The sequence below is a fragment of the Sapajus apella genome, unplaced genomic scaffold (genome assembly GCF_009761245.1).
Source record: "Sapajus apella isolate SASKATOON/1434 unplaced genomic scaffold, GSC_monkey_1.0 scaffold62, whole genome shotgun sequence".
Classification (NCBI taxonomy): domain Eukaryota; kingdom Metazoa; phylum Chordata; class Mammalia; order Primates; family Cebidae; genus Sapajus; species Sapajus apella.
The window spans coordinates 3,330,763-3,349,113 of NW_022437002.1; the positions used below are offsets into that span (position 1 = coordinate 3,330,763).

General features: G+C 41.9%; 1 protein-coding gene across 2 annotated transcripts in view; it reads right to left on the reverse strand.

The window, feature by feature from the left end:
* The window catches only part of SNRNP40 (small nuclear ribonucleoprotein U5 subunit 40), a 41,771-nt gene that overhangs the window by 22,095 nt on the left and 1,325 nt on the right, over positions 1-18,351 (reverse strand). For both annotated transcript variants that reach the window (XM_032246683.1, XM_032246682.1), the window contains exons 2-5: positions 15,469-15,598; positions 13,104-13,197; positions 10,772-10,937; positions 993-1,115 (exon numbers count right to left, since the gene is read on the reverse strand). In XM_032246683.1, coding sequence (XP_032102574.1) covers positions 993-1,115; positions 10,772-10,937; positions 13,104-13,197; positions 15,469-15,598 — 513 coding nt within the window. The remainder of the gene's footprint in view (positions 1-992; positions 1,116-10,771; positions 10,938-13,103; positions 13,198-15,468; positions 15,599-18,351) is intronic.

Genomic DNA, 18,351 nt, shown 5'->3' on the forward strand with positions numbered 1-18,351 from the left:
AAAAAAAAAAAAAAAAAAAAAAAAAATGCAAAGTGAGACTATTGGAGGCCAACAGTCTTCTGAGCTGACAGCATTCCGGGCTGAGGACCTCCAGCAGATTCTGACCCATGTATTTATTCTCTCTGAACAGGTGATTATTATTAACAAACAGGCGTTCTGTGTTTTCTCACAGACCCAAGATAAAGTAGGCAACCGGTGCCTGCTTACCACTGATCAAAGACAAACTAGAAAGTATTCTCCATGAGGGAGCCATGGGGGCAGGGTCACATATCCCGTGCTTAAAGAACTGTTTTAACCAGTGTTTGATATACATATACTGTTTTGCTACTTTGGAATACCCCAAGTAGTTTTCCACTTGCTGGGGTGTGGGGGGGGGCGGCCAGGTTTTTCTTGCCACTGTTCTCAACAAATGATATAATGTATCATACACATTAGGACATGTCCCAATAGGGCTTAAAGAAGGTGCTTAAAGTCACAAAACTAGAAAATGGTGAAACTGGGATTAGAACCCAAGTCAATTACTTGAATGTTTGAGCTACATTGTACTGCCATAGGTCTACTGCTTCTTTCTCTAATATTACCTTCTCTCATTCTTAGACAAACTTAGAAAATTCCCTTTCCACAGTGTGGAAAAGAAAAACACAGTGAGAGATAAGGATACAGAATCACAAACTGATTCAATGCTCTCATTAAACTAAGATGGTTTAAAAAATTTTCTGAATGTCTTTACAAGGAAATGCACTCTATTTTTAACAGTCCCCTCCAGAGACTTCACATTAAGTGCCTGATCTCTGACAGCATTTATAAGATCTGCAATATAACCTTTAATTTAGGAAGTCAATCAAAATAGGAGAAAAAAAATAAGTTTTAAGTTACTATTTTCCTTTCAGTTGGTATTAAGTGCAAAGCTACCACAATCTCAGAAGTTTGAAAAAATTCATTTCTAAGTGCAGATAGATGAAATGGAAGTATATCATAAACATCAAGCATACCTTGATATCATTGTCTATTCCACCAGAAATAATCTGATCACTTGTGTCATTGAAGGTCACAGCTAACACCTGGTATGTGTTCTGAAATGTCTGGATAGCTGCTTTCTTCCGGATGTCCCAAAGCTGAAGCAAAGGACGAGAGTCTATCAGTAACATCATTCTAAGAAGTAACTGCACAATACAAATATCCCTAAGTACGAGGACTTTGTGGACACATCTATAATTGGGATCCCATTTCACAAACTCCTTATATCCTAACAACACACATGGTAAGCAGTGTCTTCAATTTTGCCAAGATATTTGAAGGCAAATAACAACTTTGGTTATATTTTCAGACTCTTTTGTTAAAGTGAATAAACAGTTAAATCAACATACTCTTAGAATGGAATTCCTCTAAAGTCTTAGTTCATATATTTTTTAGGACAACAAGGGTATCAGATAGTTTCTTCAACTGTAGATACTAACTCATTAGTGGGCTACAATCCACATTTAAAAAAATAGGGTATGTCAGTGAAAATAGTATAACAAACAATGACAAAAGCTTGTCCCTCCACCAAAGCAGCAAATTAACCAGCAAAAATCTGTCAGAATCAACTGTTGGAACTCCAGAAACTAATCAAAAGTTTATAATAACCAGGCAAACCTTTAATGAGGAAAAAGGGAAACAAAAAACTACCTGAGTCCCAGTAAAAGGGCTTTGTAGTGTTTTAACTTACGCTGGCTCTGTCTCCTGCTCAGCAATGGCTTTGATGATAACCCACATTCCTAGGTGGTTTCCTAGTACTGAAGAAGCTTATGTCTTATTGTTAAAGAATAAACAATAAAAATTGTTTATTTTTACCTATCTGGTGGCTCTCTGAAGGATGAGCTCAAAGGACTTGCATTTATTTTGCCTAACTTGGAACTTTCCTTGAAAACATTTAAAAGAAAGGACATTATTAGCCTCTGGTGCCTGGGGGCAAGGAAAAACAGTTGGGGAAAAAACTACAAACCAAAAACCTGCGGAGGGGCTGGGGAATAAGAGCTTTGAAAAGCACTAACATATTCCTGGCTGGCTATCTATTTATATATCTATCTGGAAACAGTCTCCCTCTGTCGACCAGTGGTGTGATCTCGGCTCATCGCAACCTCCACCTCACTGGGCTCAAGCGATTCTCATGTCTCAGCCTCCCAAGCAGCTGGGATTACAGGTGTGTGCCACTATGCCTGGCATATTTTTGTATTTTTAGTAGAGACAGGGTTTTGCCATGTTGACCAGGCTGGTCTCAAACTCCAGGCCTCAAGTCATCTGTCCGCCTCCCCCTCCCAAAGTGCTAAGGTTTCAGGCATGAGCCACCATGCCCAGCCTATCCCTGGCAATCTAGACCACTTGCATGCCCAGGGCTGGGCACATGTTTAGAAAAGACCTGAGAAGGCCCTAAGCTCTCTAGCTGACCTTCAGGCTCTGCATAAGGAGGAAGTGAAACTGCATGACAAGGAGTTGAAGGCAGCCTCCAACACACAAAAAAACCAGTCTGCAAAGACTGGGAGAGTTTTTGTTCTTGTTATTGTAGGTAATTAAGGAAACTTCTGTCATTCACTAGCTGACCACTAAGCGAATGAAAAAAAGAATTAAGTGGTCAAAGGACAAAGAATGCAAACTTTACAAAACTAGTTCAAAAAAGGCACTTAACAGGCCAAGTGTGATGGCTCATGCCTGTAATCCCAGCATTTTGGAAGGCCGAGGTGGGTGGGTCACTTGATGTCAGAAGTTCGAGACCAGCCTGGACAACATGGTAAAACCCCGTTTCTACTAAAAATACAAAAATTAGCTGGGCATGGTGATGTGCACCTGTAACCCCAGCTACTCAAGAAGCTCAAGGACAAGAATCACTTGAACCCCAGGAGGTGGAGGTTGCAGTGAGCCAAGGTTGCACCACTGCACTCCAACCTGAGCTACAGAGTGAGACTTCATCTCAAAAACAAACAAATCAACCAACCAACCAACCCTCCCCGCCCCCCGCCCCGACCCAACCCACAAAAAGTCACTAAACAAACAACTACAACAAGCAGCTCTGGGGAATACCTAATTTCCAGAGTTGCCACACTATATTTAAATGCCTAGTTTTCAACAAAATATTATAAGGCATGCAAAGAAGCAAGTAACTATGGTCCATATATAAGGAAAAAATAGTCTTCTCAACAAATTGTCTTGAGACAACTGGCTACCACATACCAAAGAATGAAGGTAAGCCCCTGCCTCACATGATATGCAAAAATTCAACATGGATCAAGGACCTAAATGTAAGACCTAAAACTATAAAATTATTAGAAGGCTGGGTGCAGTGGCTTATGCCTGTAATCCCAGCACTTTGGGAGGCCAAGGAAGAAGGATGGCTTTAGCCCAGGAGTTAGCAACCAGCCTGAACAACATGGTGATTCCTCCTCTCTACAAAATAAAAACAAAAAGTTGGGTGTGGTGGTATATGCTTGTTGTCTCAGCTACTTGGGAGGGCTGAGATGGGAAAATCGCTTGAGCCAGGAGGGTTGAGGCTGCAGTGAGCTTGATTTCAGCTCTGTATTCCAGCCTGGGTGAGAGTGAGACCCTGCCTCAAAAAAAAAAAAAAAAAAAAAAGATTCTTAGAAAAAAACAGTGGTCTTTAACTAGACTTTGTAAGATCTACTATCAAGAATAAGTAACTCTTGGCTAGGTGTGGTGGCTCATACCTAGTAATCCCAGCACTTTGGGAGGCTGAGGATCACTTGAGCCTGGGAGTTTGAGGGGGCAGTGAACTATGATCACAGAATTGCACTCCAGCCTGGGTGAAAGAGTGAGACCTTGTCTCTAAAAAGGTAATAATACTAAAAAAAGAAAAAAAATAAAGAACTGTTATTAATTCAACAACAAAAATACGAACAGTCCAATTAATAAATAGGCAAAGAACCTAAATAATTTCTTCTAACATATAAAAATGGCCAATAAAAACATGAAAAAATGCTCAACACCCTAAGTCACTAGGGAAATGAAAATCAAAACCACAATTAGATGCCACTTCATGCCGACTAGAATGGCTTAAAAAAAAAACAGGCCGGGCGCGGTGGCTCACACCTGTAACCCCAGCACTTTGGGGGGCCGAGGGGGGGGGGGGGGGAATCACCTGAGGTTGGGAGTTCGAGACCAGCCTGACCAACATGGAGAACCCCTGTCTCTAGTAAGAAGTGGTGAGGATATAGAGAAACTGGAATTCTCATAAATTGCGGATGAGAATATAAAATAGTGCAACTGTTATGGAAGTCTGCCTGTTCTTCAAAAAGTAAAACAAAATTACATGACCCAGCAATCCTACTCCTAGGTATATAAACAAGATAAATGAAGGAATCTAGTATTTTTTTTTCTTTCCAAGACGCAGTCTTGCTCTGTCACCTGGGCTGGAGTGCAGTGGCGCAATCAAGGCTCACTGCAACCTTCACCTCCCAGGTTCAAGTGATTCTCCTGCCTCAGCCTCCCGAGTAGCTGGGACAGGTGCCCACCATCACACCTGGCTAATTTTTGTATTTTTAGTAGAGATGGGGGTTTCACCATGTTGGCCAGGCTGGTCTGAAACTCCTGACTTTGTGATCTGCCTGCCTCGGCCTCCCAAAGTGCTAGGATTACAGGCACAAGCCACCGCGCCCAGCCAGGAATCTAGGATTTTTTTTTTTGAGACAGAGTCTGGCTCTGTCACCCAGGCTGGAGTCTAGTGGTGCGAACACAGCTCGCTGCAACCTCTGCCTCCTGTGTTCAAGCGATTCTCCTGCCTCAGCCACCTGAGTAGTTGGGACTACAGGTGCATGCTACCATGCCCAGGGACTGGAAGGTAGGAGGGAAAGGGGAGTGATTGCTTAATGGGTTTGGGGTTTCTTTTGGGGTGATTAAAACGTTCTGGCATTGGATCATGGCAATAGTTGCATGCATTGTGAGTGTACTAAAAGCCACTGAATTGTGCATTTAAAAAAAAAATGTGTCATCAAAAAAAGTGCTATCAAAATTTGACCTTAATTAAATTACAGAAAAGAAGATATTAGAGAATGTCACATAGAAAGGGTTGGTTCATAACTAGATATAGATGTATGAAGAATGTATGCCGGGCCACAGTATAAAATGTATTCGTTAATATGGGTTGTGATTTAAATAATTTAAAAGCTATTGTGCTTAGACTATTTAGTTTAACCCCAACTTTTACAGATTAGAAAACTAATGTTCAAAACGAAAATGGACTTGATGAACACCAGCAAAATGAGGACCACAATTTAATATTGTCTGATACTATTATACCAATGCTGTAGTAACTTAAAGGTATTAAAATGTGTACTATTTTTTTTTTTTACAATTACTAAAATAATATATCCTTGTTTAAAAAATTAACATTCTTTAGCAGTGGCTACTTGATGCATTAATAAAGGAAAAGAGAGGAACATTAGGTGTAACAACTCTATTTATTAACTCCATATCCGTACTCAACTTGGTTGAATAGGCAATTTGGTTGTACTTAGAAACAAAAACAGGACAGGACTGGTGGCATGCACCTGTAATCCCAGCTATTTGGGAGGCTGAGGCAGGAGCACTGTTTGAGGCAAGAGTTTGAGACCAGTCTGGGCAACACAGCAAGATCCCATCTCTTTTTTTTTGAGACAGAGTCTCACTCCACGCTGGAGTGCAGTGGCAGAATCTCAGCTCACTGCAACCTCCACCTCCTGGTTCCAGCAATTCTCCTGCCTCAGCTTCCCAGGTAGCTAGGATTTACAGGCTCACACCACCAGGGCCAGCTAATTTTTGTATTTTTATTAGAGACAGGGTTTCACCATGTTGGCCAGGCTGGTCTCCAACTCCTGATCTCAGGAGTTCGCTTCTGTCTCCTAAAGTGCTGGGATTACAGGTGTGAGCCACTGTGCCTAGCCAAGACCCCATCTCTTAAACAAACAAACAAAAAAACCCTTATCTCTACATTTTTAAAGTGTGGATGACAAAGAGAGGGCTCAGAGATGCTTCAATAAATTAATGACACACTTGGGAAGATGAACCACAAATAAATGTTTTAAGAGTATGGGTCATTTCATTCAGAAGAAAAAGACTTTGGGGTAACTGTTCCAAGTTTTAGAGGGCTGGCATCACAAAGAATCAGCCATGGAACCTTAGTAAAGGTAACAGGCTTTAATTCAATCCTGTAGTCAACAAAACAGTCAGAGTAGTATCTGTGCCAAGATGCCTCTTCCTCCCAATTCTCATGGTTTAGGATGAAATGTAGTTTCTTCTTTGTTCATGTAAATATGATCCAAAAAGAATGCTTCACTCCTCTCCTACATGCCCAACATCTCTTCCTTCCCCAACTCCTGTGGTTACAGAATCAAGTCCAAACTTCTTAACTTGGAATTCAAGGTCTTAACAATTTGGATCCCATATATTTTATAAACTGTACTATAATCTTTGCCTCAATAGATACTTTACTCAGGTCAAATCTATCTTTGTCTTTCTCCTAAAAGTTATGGTAGTCAAAGTTTGTTTAAAATAATTTAGAATTTTAGTTCCAGATAACTATCACTTGTAATAATTATTTTACTTTGAAACAATCATAAGTTTATAGAAAACCTGGAAGTAAAAAAGAACGCTTTTTTTGGTCTAAATCATTTGAGAGTTAAGTTGCTTATGTAATGCCTTATCACTCCTTTTTTTTTTTTTTTTTTGAGACGGGGTTTCACTCTTGTTACCCAGGCTGGAGTGCAATGGCGCGATCTCGGCTCACCGCAACCTCTGCCTCCTGGGTTCAGGCAATTCTCCTGCCTCAGCCTCCTAAGTAGCTGCGATTACAGGCATGTGCCACCATGCCCAGCTAATTTTTTGTAGTTTTAGTAGAGACGGGGTTTCACCATGTTGACCAGGGTGGTCTCGATCTCTTGACCTCGTGATCCACCTCCCAAAGTGCTGGGATTACAGGCTTGAGCCACTGCGCCCGGCCCGTTTTGTTTTTTGAGACAAAGTCTTGCTTTGTCGCCCAGTCTGGAGTGCAGTAGCATGATCTCCACTCACTGCAACCTCTACCTCCCGGGTTCAAGCGATTCTCCTGCCTCAACCTCCTGAGTAGCTGGGATTACAGGCACTTGCCACCATGCCCGGCTAACATTTTTGTATTTTTAGTAGAGACACGGTTTCTCCATGTTGGCCAGGCTGGTTTTGAACTCCTGACCTCAAGTGATCCGCACACTTCAGCCTCCCAAAGTGCTAGGATTACAGGCATGAGCCACTAAGCCCAGCCCCTTATCACTCCTAAATAGTGTTTGTCTACAAAGATGTTCTCCTACATCATCTCAACATAACCATTAAAATCAAGAAATACAGATACATTATCACCATTTTATCCTCAAATCCCACTCAAGTTTTACCACCTATCCCAAAAGTCTTTTATTGCACAAAGATTTGGTCTGGAATCATATGTTAAATTTAGACTCCAGCCTGGAAGACTCTCTCAAACTTTTCTTGAGTTTTATGAACTCAACACTTCTGAAAGTTACAGGACAGTTATGGTCTTCAATTTAGGTTTGCCTTATGTTTCCTCATGATTAGATTTAAGTTATACATCTTTGGTAGGAATATCACAGAAATGATGCTGCATCTTTGTTGTATCCTAGCAAATGGCTCATGATTTTGACTCATCCCATTACTACCTATGGTTGATTTAATAATTTAGTTAGGATGTTCTTTTGACAAGTTTTCTTGCACAAGATGTTCCAGGCTTATCTTGTACTTTCACTGCCCCTGGCCTGAAATAGGAACCCTGGTTCCTTTTAGTGGAGAACAGTACTTAAAGGCCAAGACCCGTGAAGTAAAGGGTGCTCACTGCTAATGGGGTCGTTGCTCCTAAATATTTTCAAGTGGACTGTCAGGCAATACATGTACATTTAGGTACACCCACACCTATACACTCACACATTTATGTCTTTTTTCTATACCTATCTGTCTCTATGCTTAATGTCATGAGTTTACAATTATACCTCACACAAGATACATTTTAGTTTTCTCCTCTTTTGTACTGGTAACTCCTTTCTCGGAGAGAGAAATCAGCCTTCCATTAAACTCAATATATTCATTTATTTGATTACGCTTCCTGCATGCAACCAGTTTCCCATATTCTCTTCCATCCTTCCCCTGCATAGCTGTCCTCTTTTCCCTATTTGAATTGTTGACTCCTATTCTTGGTTGAACTTATCTGGGACTCCTCCTTACCCAACTTGGATCATTCCTCTGTGTGAACACTCTCATCACTTGCTATGGCTCCTTTCCAGTCTGCACTTCTCCAGGCATGCTGTCATCATCTTGCTCAGTCTCAGACTCCCTACACCAAATTGCTTCTACCCTGCGTGGATGCCCTCAGTTCAGGCTTTGACATCCACACTCTCCCCCTATCGCTTCATGAATAGACGACCCTATCACTCAACTAGGGCACTGACTCTCCATGTTGGGCTGCCGCCCCTCCCTCACCCTCAAATTCCCCACACTGGTTACCTACCCTGTGTTGTACAGATGCCTTCCTCACCCTCTGACTACTCCCTACAATGTACTGCCCTGCCCTGTGTGGATGCTCTTGTTACCACACTTGGGCTCTGACACCCCACCCTGGGCCATCTTGGCCCACCTCCAACTACAGCACCTTCCCTGCTTGGGCCTATATAACCGGCTTTAGGACTGAAATACTCAAGAAAGGGAAAAATTTTTATATATATGAGTACACACACACACATATACACACACATACACACAGTATGTCACTTTATTAGAAGAATGCACTTGATAAAAAGTTGAAAACGATCTGTATGCATAATGCCCAGAACACTACTTCTAAACTAAAAATGCAAGTGCTGTTGGGAACCTCTAAGAACTGAAACGTTAAAGCAACATGACTTTTCTCCTTTTAAACTGAAGTTATTCAATTCCTGTACCTGCAACCTAGTAACAAAAAAACAGTAACACAAAGCATTCCAACTTCCCAAGTAACTGAAAAGTACATTGCAAAAAGTTGTTTAATGATGCCTTAAACATAAATATGCTGAAATTAAAAATAGAAGCTGGTTAAAAAGCAGTCAGCTTTAGGTGATTTGACATATTGCTCATTAAAAAAAGCATTAAGTTGAGTAATGAGGTAAAAATATTCCAAATCATGTTTAATTCAGGCAGAAGAGAAGCAAAAAACCAAAAGAAGGAAGACAACTTTTTCTACTACTTAAATAGTTCCTAGATGTTTATTATAGCAGGCCCTCAATAATAAAGTTAACAAACTTCACTAGGAGCATTTCTACCTCTTATCTTCTGAAATGCCAATTAGCAAATCAGCTACTGTTAAGATTCCCAAGCTACAGTAACATCTAGGTCAGAGCTCTGATTTAGAAACCAATCTTATACCACAGACTCTCCTTCCATCCAAGCATCAAGGGGCCCCACGTGATTAGGCACAGGAAAACCACTTAGCAGAAAAACATCTCGGCCAAGTGTGGTGGCTCATGCTTGTAATCTCAGCACTTTGGGAGGTCGAGATGGACCTGAGGTCAGGAGTTCGGGATGAGCGCGGCCAACATGGTGAAACCCTGTCTCTACTAAACATATAAAACGTATCCGGGTGTGGTGATGGGAACCTGTAATCCCAGCTACTCAATAGGCTAATACTGGGGAATCACTTGCACCCAGGAGGCAGAGGCTGCAGTGAGCAGAGATCGTGCCACTGCACTCCAGCCTGGGCGACAGAGTGAGACCGTCTTAAAGGAAAAAAAAAAAAGCAAATTCATTTAAAAAGCAATAAGTATGGAGGTGTAGTCTCCCAGATGTATTCTTCTGAAGTCCCTCCCTGTTTAATAATTAAAATATAAACCGGAGTCCAAAATTCATGTCAAAGAAAGAATAAAATGTGGTACCATGATGCACTGTGTCCATGTGCACCTCTGAGTTATTTCTAGGCCTCAGTTTCCTTATTTGTAAAATGTGGATGCTCAATGAGATCAGTGGCTCCCAGAATGTCAGACTGGCTACAATGAATCACTTGAAGGACACATTAAATAAGTCCTGATTCCCATTTCAGATCCACTGAACCAAATTCTTTGGGTATTTTTAACAGGTTCTTCAGATGATGATATAAAGACAGGCTGGAAACAATGTGAATAAATGATGTGTTTTTTTTTTTTTTTTCAAGATGGGGTTTCACCATGTTGGTCAGGCTGGTCTTGAACTCCTGACCTCAGGTGATCCACCCGCCTTGGCCTCCAAAGTGCTTGGATTACAGGCGTGAGCCACCACGTCCGACTAAATGATGTTTAAGTTCCCATCTTGTGCTATACTACAACCATTCACTTAACTTTTTATATATTGTCTGTAATCTCACAACAGCCTTTTTTTTTTTTGCTGCCTCCCTGTTGGTAGAGATACTCATAACAGCCTTGAAAGACATGCATGTTACTGTCACTGTTCTAAAGATTAAAAAACGGGTTCAGAAAAGGATCTGCCCAACCTCACACAATTAACAGCTGAGCCAGGAATCAAATTCATATGGTCCACTTTATTCCAAGTAACAATTTATTCTATGGTTCTATTATTGTTCTGTAGTAATTAAAACACGTATTAAATGTTTTATTTTAAATGGGGGAAATTTTTCAAGTGTTTGTTACTGGAAATGACTGCTAAAATGAAGTTGTGCAGAGGAAGGTAGAGTACAAGTGGAGAGGCAAGATAAGGTTCACAGTACCTCACCTCAGAAACTGCAACACAGACAGATAATACCCACCTTAACTGTGCCATCGTCACTGCCAGTGCAGACAAGTTGAGGCCCTCTCCTGGCTGGATAACAGGAATTCACAAAGGAAGTATGTCCCTTTAGCCTTTTAACCCTCTCACCTGTTTCACTATCCCACACAGCCACAGTTTTATCTGTGGATGCTGAGAAGAGCATACTAGAAAGTAAGAGGAAGAACAAAAAAGAAATAAGTGAAGACAAACAGTAACTATCTTTTGTACTTGCCAAATGATGCCAAACTCTTCAAGATCACTGACCTGTTGTGCTTTGCGAGTTTGCCCCATGATGCTAGAATGCCTCACCCCACCAAAATCCTATTTGTGCTCTAGACCCAGATGTAAGATCTACCCCTATGAAGTTTTAAAACTTCCCCTTCTTTAAGTCCCCATGACATACATCTAATATAGCAGTTTGTTCTTTTCTCTTTTGTGATAGGTTTTGTTCTATCTTTTTCTCTTTTGTGATAGGTAACGTTTTACAAATAAGACACCCTCTCACTTGGAAATGTTTAATCACTCCCTGGTGCTGCAGAGACAGACTATGCCAACTCTGGACCTGACAACTGAGTAACTCCAATCCTTTCTCTCTACCAAACTTTTTCTTTTGTCTCTGAGGACAATTTCTTTCTTACAGATTTTTTTGAGATGAGATCTTGCTTTGTCACCCAGGCTGGAATCATGGCTCACTGAAGCCTCGACCTCCTGGGCTCAAGTGATCCTCCCACCTCAGGCTGTGGTCCCTCTTGAGTAGCTGGGACCACAGGCCTGTGCCACCATGCCCAGATACTTTTTAAAATCATTTGTAGAGGCAAGGTCTCATTATGTTGTCCAGGCTAGTCTTCAGCTTCTGGGATCAAGCAGTCTTCCTGTCTCAGCCTCCCAAAGTGCTAGGGATACAGGCATAAGCAACCGCACCCAGCCTCTGAGGATGATTTCTAAGTAATAATTGAACTTATAATGCTTTCTTTTTTGATTTTTTTTGAGATGGAGTCTTGCTGTGTTGCCCAGGGTGGTTTTGAACTCTTGGGCTCCAGGAATCCTCCTGCTTCAGCCTCCCAAATAGCTGGGATTATAAATGCATGCCACTGTGCTGAGCTTTCTAATGCTTTATTTAAAATGATTACAATGCTATGTGTCAATTGATGGCGCACCCTAAGATTTTAGAGATCAGAAATGTAAAACAAGTTGGGCGTGGTGGCTCACACCTGTAATCCTAGCACTTTGGGAGGCTGAGGCAGGCAGATCACCTGAGGTCAGGAGTTTGAGACCAGCCTGACCAACATGGAGAAACCCCATCTCTACTAAAAATACAAATTAGCCAGGCGTGGTGGCATGTGCCTGTAATCAGCTACATGGGAGGCTGAGGTAGGAGAATCGCTTGAACCTGAGAGGTGGAGGTTGCGGTGAGCTGAGATTGTGCCACTGTATTCCAGCCTGGGCAACAGAAATGAATCACATCTCAAAAAAAAAAAAAAAAAAAGTAAAACAATGAATGTTTACCAGAATATCTAACAATGGAATTAATTTTGTATAGCCTGATTTCTATGTTATCTATAATATATTCCAAAATAATATAGTCATTAAATGTTTATGACATCAGATGTTGCTGAGCAATGTTAAAGAGAAAATGGCAGCAATAAGACTGTACACATAGTTCTAATAAACATGTAAAAACTAAACAGTTCTGAGTAGAAAAAAGTATAAAATTAACAGTGATTATCTTTGGAGTGACAGAAACATGGACTATTTTTTAATCTTTCTGCTTTTTTGGGTTACTTAAAAGAAATGATTTTTATAATAAAAATAATTTCAGGCCATACTTGGTGGTTAATGCCTGTAATCACAGCATTATTTGGAGGCTGAGGCAGGTGGACTGCTTGAGCTCAGGAGCAATATAGTGAGACCATGTCTCTACAAACGATTTTTAAAAATTAGCTGGGCATGGAGGTGTGGGCTTGCAGTCCCAGCTATTTAGAAGGCTGAGGTGGGAGGATTCCTTGAGTCCAGGAGGCTGAGGCTGCAGTGAGTCATGTTCGTGTCATTACACTCCAGCTTACATATAAAAATCACATTTTATGTCTTAAAAAAAAAAGAACGCAAGTTTGTCTGGGTTTTGGAAATGACAGATATGATCTCTTTATACTTGCATACACAGACAATAAACACCTCACTTGGGGTGACAGTGATGAATCGAATAATAAAAGTAGCTACCCAAAATTAGTAGATTTTGATAGCAAGGTCTCCTGAGAGAGGATAATGGTGAAAGGACACCAAGAAGAATTAGTATGAGAAGCAGCTGTCATTCCATTATGCAGAATACTCACCTGCCATCTGTGTTGTAATGCAGTTCCATCACTGCTCCACTGTGTCCCTTCAGTGTGGCATAGTTATCACAGTCACCATAGACATTCCACAACACTGTTAGGGAGACGGGTTCTGTGAGCATTACTAGGCAAAGGGTACTTAAGAATTTATCAGAGCAACAGTTTTCAGGCCCAGCGCAGTGGCTCATGCCTGTAATCCCAGCACTTTGTGAGGCCGAGATGGGTGGACCACTTGAGGTCAGGAGCTTGAGATCAGGGTGACATGGTGAAACCCCATCTCTACTAAAAATACAAAAATTAGCCAGGCATGGCAGCAGGCACCTGTAACCCCAGCTACTCGGGAGGCTGAGGCAGAAGAATTACTCGAACCTGGGAGACAGAGGTTGCAGTGAGCCGGAAATAGTGCCACTGCATTCCAGTCTGGGTGACAGAGTGAGACTCTGCCTCAAAAAAAAAAAAAAAATAAAAAATAAAAAAATAAATCACAAATTATACTCTTTGGAACACTACTGCTTTTTACAGTGGACTAATTTTCTTGACACTAAAAAATAATGGCAATATTCTAATAAGGTAAAAAAAACCCTAACAGGTATAATTTTTAAAACCTTATTTTTTTTCTCCTGTAACTTTAAAAAAGCATCCAACTTTTTTTTTTTTTGAGACAAGAGCTTCACTTTGTTGCCCAGGCTGGAGTGCAGTCGCATGGTCTCCGCTAATTGCAACCTCTGCCTCCTGGATTCAAGCAATTCTCATGCCTCAGCCTCCTATGTAGCTGAGATACAGGTGCTGCCACCACATCTGGCTGATTTTTTTTTTTGTATTTAGTAGAGATAGGGTTTCACCATGTTGCCCAGGCTGGTCTCAAACTCCTGAGCTCAGGCAATCTGCTGATCTCAACGTCCCAAAGTGTTAGGATTACAGGCATGAGCCACCACACTCGGCCAGCACCCAACCTTTAAAGTCAGCTCTGAGTCTGAAGGCAGACTGCCAAATGACAGCACTATGGAAAACCTAAGAAGGCCATAATTAAAGTTCACATAGTAATGACTTTATATTACATTTATTAATTCTATATGCACAAAGTACCTACATGTCAGGTGCTAGGGTAAATGAGTAGACACAGCTGCTATCCTGAGGGAGTTTGGTCTAGCCAAGAGTCAGTTTGGTAAGTGTTATTAAGGATCACCCACAGACATAAGTGGTACCTACAGATGAAGCTATTTTTCTACTGATAAAACTATGTAGTTTGGGCTGGCGTGGTGCTTCATGCCTGTAATCCCAGCATTTTGAGAGGCTGAGGTGGGTGGGTCACTGGAGGTCAGAAGCTGGAGACCAGCCTAGTCAACATGGTGAAACCCCATCTCTACTAAAGCACAAAAATTAGCTGAGTGTGGTGGTGGGTACCTGTAATCCCAGCTACTCGGGAGGCTGAGGCACAAGAATTGCTTGAACCCAGGAGGCAGAGATTACATGGCGTCACTGCACTCCAGCCTGGGTGACAGAGTAAGACTCCATCTCCAAAAAAAAAAAAAAAAAAACCAACCAACCAAACAACAACAAAAAACTACGTAGTTTTTCTGATAAAATTAAGAATATCAATAATTCATATATGTTTTGCAAAGATCCATAGCCATCCAGACGTTTGGCCACTAGTAAGCTTAAGGATCACAGAGCCAGAACATCCAAATCAAAATGGGCAGTGAAGATGGGTATCATCCACCTGAGGCAAAGGGTTAACAGAAAACAGCCAAAGGACTCATTTCATCTCACAATCTGGCAAGAGTAGCTAACAGAAGTAGATGATTTTTTTCATTCTGGCTTCATTTGCTGGAATATAAATGAAATAATTTTCTACTTAATTCTCAAAAATGGGCATTGAAAAATCTACTTATTTCTCAAAAATGGAAATCTAGTAGCAGATCCTAATGATGTACAGGTAGATTATTTAAGGGAGTTACCACTTTAGGATTCCCACTTTCCTATATGCTAGCTAGGATTCTGGGTGTGAATTAAGAGGACCTTATATCTTTGGGAAAAGAAAAGTTATTTCTCTCCTCATTACTCCCATAAACCTGTTAGGTCTAGATTGCTAATTGTCTTGGTAAATCAACCAGAGATTTGCTTCTATAAGAGGAAGATATTCTCAAACCAGAACAACTCACTTTCCAACTAGTAAAATAACTCCTTTGGACCCCAAGTTCTACAACCAAGATCATTCAGCATGTTCATGCCCCAATTTTAGCATATTAGTCATGCAGCCTGTTATGTTGCTAACATAGACTGATACCTTCTGTGGCACCCAAAATTTTTTAAAAATCACTATCTGGCAGAAAAAATTATTCCAGATTTAAAAACTACGCCTCACATATCAGTCGGTCAAATCCTGCAGATGCTAAGGTGGATCCGTTGGGGTGGAACTTGCAGCAGTATACTTCCCCTTCATGTCCAGAGAGCAGCATGATTGGAGCTTGAAGGGAGGAACACCTTGGAGGTCCCTAAACAAAAGAGAAGCATACCATAACTACTGCATTAGGGCAAAGAAGGGTACAATATTAGGGGTAGGGAGTGGAGGAAAAGACCAGAGAAAGAATGATTAAGTGGATTTCATCTGATTTAGAGAATGGCCCCTTTTCTCACATGAATGCCTCCAATTTGGTACTTTCTGAAACTTTCCATTATCTATCTCTTATAATGACTCTCTTGTCCATTCTCTCGGCTCTTGTTGTACAACCAATTTTTTGCGGGGTACAGGGTCTCGCATTGTCACCTAGGCTGGAATGCAGTGGTGAGGTCATGGTTTACTGCAGCTTCAAACTCCTGGGCTCAAGTGATCCTCCTGCTTCAGCCTCCTGAGTAGCCAGGACTGCAGGCATGCACTAGCATGCTGTGCTAATTTTTTCAGTTTTTGCGGAGATGAGGTCTTGCTACATTGCCCAGGCTGGTCTCAAACCCTGGTCCTTGACCTCCCAAAGCACTGAGATTACAGGAATAAGCCACTCTACTTGTCCTGGCTCATTTAACAAAGGATGAAACTGACTTTCCCAAGAATCCTGCATGGTATGGAGTACTGGGTGAAATAGTTTTATTTTTAATTTTTGTTGTTTTTTTTTGAGACAGTCTCACTTAGCCACCCAGGCAGGAGGACAGTGGCATGACCTTGGCTCGCTGCAACCTCTGCTTTCCAGGTTCAAGGGATCTGGTGCCTCAGCCTCCAGAGTAGCCCAGATTACAGGCGTGCACAATCATGTCCGGCTAATTTTTGTATTTTTAGTAGAGATGGGGTTTCACCATGTTGGCCATGCTGGTCTCAAACTCCTGGCCTCAGTGATCCAACTGCCTTGGCTTCCCAAAGTGCCGGGATTATAGGCTTGAGCCACTGTACCCAGCCTATTTTTATTTATTTTTTCATAGCACAGAGATCCCCAGCATGAGTGAAGTAGTTTTGATTGCGGTCTTGGATGCTAAGGCGACATTTGGGCAATTCATCTAAACCTGGGCTGATAGGCTCACTTGTCAAATGGGAGAAGTATACTACCCAAAATCCCCAAATGTCTTCGGTACTTTCCAGCAAATTCACTTATTTATTTCTATTTTATTTCATGAAAAGGAGTCTTGTTCTGTTGCCCAGGCTAGAGTACAATGGCATGATCTCGGCTCACTGTGACTTCCACCTAACAGCTTCAAGCAATTCTCCTGTCTCAGCCTCCCCAGTGGCTGGAATTACAGTGTCTGCCACCACACCCAGATAATTTATGTATTTTTAGTAAAGATGGGGTTTCACCATGTTGGTCAGGCTGGTCTCGAACTCCTGACCTCAGGTGATCCGCCTGCCTCGGCCTCCCAAAGTGTTGGGATTACAAGCGTGAGTCACCACGCCCAGCCATATTCATATTTTTAAAAAATGCTATGTGCAGGCTGGGCGTGATGGCCCACACCTGTAATCCCAGAACTTTGGGAGGCCGAGGGGGGCAGATCACCTGAGGTCAGGAGTTTGAGACCAACCTGAACAACATGGCGAAACCCCGTGTCTACTGAAAATATAAAAGTTAGCTGGGTGGATCACCTGTGGTCAGGAGTTTAAGACCAGCCTGACCAACACAGTGAAACCCCGTCTCTATTAAAAATACAAAAATTAGTCAGGCATGGTGGCGGGGACCTGTAATCCCAGCCACTTGGGAGGCTGAGGCAGGAGAATTGCTTGAGCTTGGGAGGGAGAGGTTGCAGTGAGCCAAGATTGCACCATTCCACTCTAGCCTGGGCAACAAGAGCGAAACTCCGTTTCAAATAAAAAAAGCAACAACAACAACAACAACAACAACAACAAAGGTTATGTTCTAGGCACTGGGCAAACAGCAACAAACAAAATAAACAATGGGCCTTGCTGTTCCAGTAGGAAAGGGGAAGAGTTGGAAGGAGGGTGAGAGAAAACAAGCAAAATATGTACTTGGTGTCATGTGCTGTAGAGAAAATAAAAGGATGAGCCAGGCGTGGTGGCTCATGCCTGTAATCCTAGCACTTTGCGGGGCTGAGGTGGGTGGATCATGAGGTCAGGAGTTCAAGACCAGCCTGGCCAAGATGGTAAAACCCCATCTCTACTAAAAATACAAAACATTAGCCAGGTGTAGTGGTGGGCGCCTGTAATCCCATCTACTCGGGAAGCTGAGGCAAATAATTGCTTGAACCTAGGAGGTGCAGGCTGTAGTGAGCTGAGATCGTGTCACTGCACTCCAGCCTGGGTGACAGAGTGAGACTCCATCTCAAAAAAATAAAAAAAAAAAAAAGAAAGGAAGGATGGGCACATTGGCTCATGCCTATAACCCAGCACTTTGGGAGGCCACGGTGTGTGGGTTGCATGAAATCCTGTCTCTACACACACACACACAAAATACAATTCGCCAGGCGTGGTAGTGTGTGTCTCTGGTCCCATCTACTCAGGAGGCTGAGGCAGGAGGATCACTTGAGCCCTGGAGGCTGAGGTTGCACTAAGCCAGTGGGCAACACATGGAGATTCTAAAAAAAAATAAAATATCTCCATAATGTTCAAGCGGGAGGATTAAAAAAAAAGAGAGAATAAATAAAATAAAGTAGCAATGTGGGTTCCAGAGTATGGGGTACTACAATTTACAATAGGGTGGCCAGGAAAACCCTTACTAAAAAAGTTATAGTTGGGCAAATATTCGAAGGAGCTTAGAAGTAGATTGCTCTTCTTCCCATGTAAACATTTGGGAAGAAGAGCAATCTCCGCAAA